Source organism: Nicotiana sylvestris, chromosome 1, assembly GCF_000393655.2.
Source record: "Nicotiana sylvestris chromosome 1, ASM39365v2, whole genome shotgun sequence".
NCBI lineage: Eukaryota > Viridiplantae > Streptophyta > Magnoliopsida > Solanales > Solanaceae > Nicotiana > Nicotiana sylvestris.
The window spans coordinates 161,123,211-161,127,427 of record NC_091057.1 but is presented as its reverse complement, the minus strand read 5'-3'; the positions used below and the strand labels follow the sequence as shown (position 1 = coordinate 161,127,427).

Below are 4,217 nucleotides of genomic sequence, written 5' to 3'. Positions count from 1 at the left end.
CTTGTTCAATAAAGCTTCAGAAATCCTTATACGGATTGAAGCAATCAGGGGGATGTGGTACAATCACATTAGCAAGTATTTGCTAAAGGAAGGGTACAAAAATGACCCTATTTGCCCTTGTGTCTTTATTAAGAGGTCTGGATCTGAATTTGTCATCGTAGCAGTGTATGTTGATGACTTGAATATCATTGGCACTTCTAAAGAGCTTTCAAAAGCTGTAGAATGTTTGAAGAAAGAATTTGAAATGAAAGATCTTGGTAAGACAATATTTTGTCTTGGCCTACAAATTGAGCATGTACCAAATGAAATTTTTGTCCATCAATCAACATATATTGAAAAGATTTTAAAGTGATTTTATATGGATAATGAACATCCATTGAGTACCCCAATGGTTGTAAGATCGCTTGATATAAATAAAGATCCATTTCGGCCTCAAGAAAATGATAAAGAACTCGTTGGTGATGAAACTCCATATCTTAGTGCAATTGGGGCACTGATGTATCTTGCCAACAATACTCGACCAGATATTGCTTTTGCAGTAAGCTTATTAGCAAGATTCAGCTCCTTCCCAACAAGAAGACATTGGAATGGTGTTAAGCATATATTTAGATATCTTCGGGGAATCATAGACATGGGATTGTTTTATTCTAATAAATTCAAGTCAGAAATAATTGGTTATGTTGATGCATGTTATTTGTCCGATCCACATAAAGTCTGATCTCAAACAGGCTATTTGTTTACATATGGAGGTACAACTATATCATGGCATTCAATGAAACAAACAATAGCTGGTCACATCTTCAAATCATGCTGAGATAATAGTCATTCATGAAGCTAGTCGGGAATATGTTTGGTTGAGATCAATGACTCAGCATATTCAGGAAATGTGTGGTTTTCTTATGAAAAAGGATAATCCAACAACACTATATGAAGACAATGTTGCTTGTATTGCTCAACTGAAAGGAAAATACATCAAAGGAGGCAGAACAAAGCATATTTCACCAAAGTTCTTTTTCACGCATGATCTTCAACAAAATGGTGAAATTAATGTTCAACAAATTTGTTCATGTGAAAATTTGGCTGATCTGTTCATTAAGGCTTTACCAACCTCAACATTTGAGAAGTTGAGACAGAAGATTGGAATGCGGCGTCTTCGAGAAATAAAGTGATATTTTCATGAGGGGGAGTAAGATACGCGCTGTACTCTTTTTTTCTTAACCTAGGTTTTGTCCCACTGGATTTTCCAGGTAAGGTTTTTAAAGAGGCAGCAAATAAAGCGTATTACAGATATGTGTACTCTTTTTCCTTCATTAAGATTTTTTCCCACAAGGTTTTTTCTTAGTAAGGTTTTAACGAGGCATATTATCTAATTTTTGGACATTCAAGGGGGAGTTTATAAAATCTTTGGTAAATGTGGATGTCCACTACTCCCACTATTTTTACCCATAATGTAAATAACATCCTACTACTCATCACCATTATGATTGTAACTCCTACACCTCCATAACCCTTCCCATGATCTCAATTGTTAATGTCATGTTTAAGACAATTATTTTGTAACCTTCATATGTAATAGTATAAATAAAGGCATGAAATATGAGATGGAATACACTTAAACACTTGATGAAATAAGAAAATTATCTCTTCTTCTCTTATTCTACTTATCGTCTTGTTTTATATTGTTACTTTGAGTTACATTTTCTAACAATTTCAACACATTTCTCAATTATTGTACTGGGAAGTATAAACGAAAAAACGACGAAAGTGCATGTTTAACCACAACTCCACAAGGATTACTGAATATTTTGGACACGTGTAAAAATAAGTTTTTACTTACTGTCTTTGGGGTTAATTCGACATATGTGGTCAGTAAAATTAATTTATTATGATAGTAAAGTTATAAAATTATTATTTTATATTAAAATAATTTAAACTTAGTCATTATAATATAATAGTAAACTCGGAGAAATATTTTTATCACATTAAATTAATTAAACTTTACCTCTATAACAATAAAATAAAATAAAAAATATCCCATCATAACAGTTAAATTAACTGTAATGGGCGGATTTGATTGTAATAGCATATGATATTTACTTATTTTATTGTTATAATAAAATTCAATTATTTTAGTGTGGCGGAAAATCTTTGTGATTTTTTTATTATAGTAGATAATGTTTAATGACAATTTCTAAAAATAACAACTCTCTTGTCTTTTGTTAATTTGATATTTTCGCTTTTTTCAAATTACTTTGATCAATTCATAAGTTAAATCATATTACATCAAACTCATGTTCTTGAATTAAATATACTTGTATACAATAGAAAAATGATATGATCTTCACAATTGAAGATGAAATCGAGAGACCTAAAGAACAACGATGGAAGAATTGCTCTTGAACAATTACTCGAATAATTGGATTATGAATTTAGACAGATATAAAGAGAGATATTAGTGACTGATAGGAGTAAAATCATAACTACGAATGGGAATAAATCCAGCTAATATAGGCTAGGGAATCTGCGAGGGAAAGTTGTAACTAACTTTGGGAAATCATGTGCTCCTCACGTGCCTACAACTAACTGTCCTAACTAACTTTTAGTTGGAGAATCCGGAAATCAAAATGCGAAATGAAAATTACAAAGAAATGCATTTCTAATATAATTGGATCGTAACAACTACCCTCCCCTTCGAACAATCCTTGTCCTCAAGAATTGAAGATAGGAAACCTGAGCTGGAAATCATGTAAATCTTCCTAAGTGCCGTCTTCAGGGGCAGTTTAACCATTTGACAAGGACCTGAGTAGTAACATGACCATTTTTAGGGGTCATCCGTCTATCCAAAATAGCCTCAGGAGCCAGTAGAACATAGCCATGCTTAGTATGAACAGTAGGGAGAACTGGAGGAACAAGTTGAGTGCCAATCTTCCTTTTGAGTTGGGAAATGTGGAAGATTGGATGAATTTTGGAATAAACCAGCAAGGCTAAGGTATAAGCAACAACTCCAACCTTGTGAGTGATCTGAATAGGGACATAGAACTTAGCAGAGCGCTTTTGAAATGAATAGTCCTTCAAAGAAAGTTGTCTGCAAGGATGTAATTTGACATATATCCAATCTCCTGCATATGTCCTATCACTATCAGTCATACCTTTATCTGCATGAGCATTCATCATATCCTGGGCCTTGAGCTAGTGAGCCTTCACAATTCTCAGGGTGGCCTCTCTTACTTGCTGACTTCTATCAACAAGTTCCAATTAAGAGTCCAAGGGCATATATGGAAGTAGAGGGTGGGGGTTGCTGGCCATAAACAACCTTATAGAGAGTCATTTTAGTGGCGGAGTGATAGGTGGTATTGTATCACCATTCAGCTAGTAATAACCACTAAGGCCATTTCTTTGGCCTGTGAAATGTCATGCATCTGAGATAACACTCCAAACACCTGTTGATCACTTTTGTTTGACCATCTATTTGAGGGTGGTAGACAGTAAACGTGGGTAAATCAACCTTCTAAAGTGTCATGCCCCAAACCAGGGGAGACGTGGCTGGCACCTGGTGCCGCTCTGGTACGAGCGAACCACTCTGTATTTTTTTTTCTTTGTAACTATTATGGGCCAACATGGCCACAACTCGTAATGTATAACTATAAGTGGACAACACTATATTAATAAACTATTGTTCTTAAAATATGAATACATATGGGCCGTCAAAGCCTCTAACATACTATACAAAATGAACCTCTGTCTATAAAGCCTCTAAGATTATTTGATATCAAATAGGACAGGGTATCGGCCTACCCATAAGTTTGTAGCAAACTCTAACACGATGACTTATAGACTCGGCTGCACTTCGAATGTGGTGGAGTCTTACCGATCCTTCGCTGAATGCTGATCTTGTCTACTATGAAGGCTCGTCAAATTTATAATCTATACTTGCAGGCATAAATGCAATGTCCCCAACAAAAGGACATCAATACGAATAATGTACTGAGTATGTAAGGCATGTAAATAAGTATATAAAGGACATAGAAGAAACATGGAGTAAATGACTCATCCTGTAAGTCTGGATAACTCTGTAACTCAGGAAATACTTATAGTATCATGCATATGCGTATGAATGTCATGTCGTGCATAGGTACATGTGTTCATAAAATTATCAAGCCTCTGAGGGCATCCCATCATATCATTTCAGCCATTGTGGGCAACATCATCATCGTGTA

At 34.9% G+C, this 4,217-nt stretch overlaps 1 protein-coding gene across 1 annotated transcript; it reads right to left on the bottom strand.

The window, feature by feature from the left end:
- Positions 1 to 2,769: 2,769 nt before the first annotated feature.
- LOC138876805 (uncharacterized) lies at positions 2,770 to 3,171 on the bottom strand. Its single transcript, XM_070155716.1, has one exon. It carries the CDS (start codon positions 3,169 to 3,171, stop codon positions 2,770 to 2,772), a length of 402 nt encoding a protein of 133 aa, XP_070011817.1.
- Between the last annotated feature and the right edge of the window lie 1,046 nt (positions 3,172 to 4,217).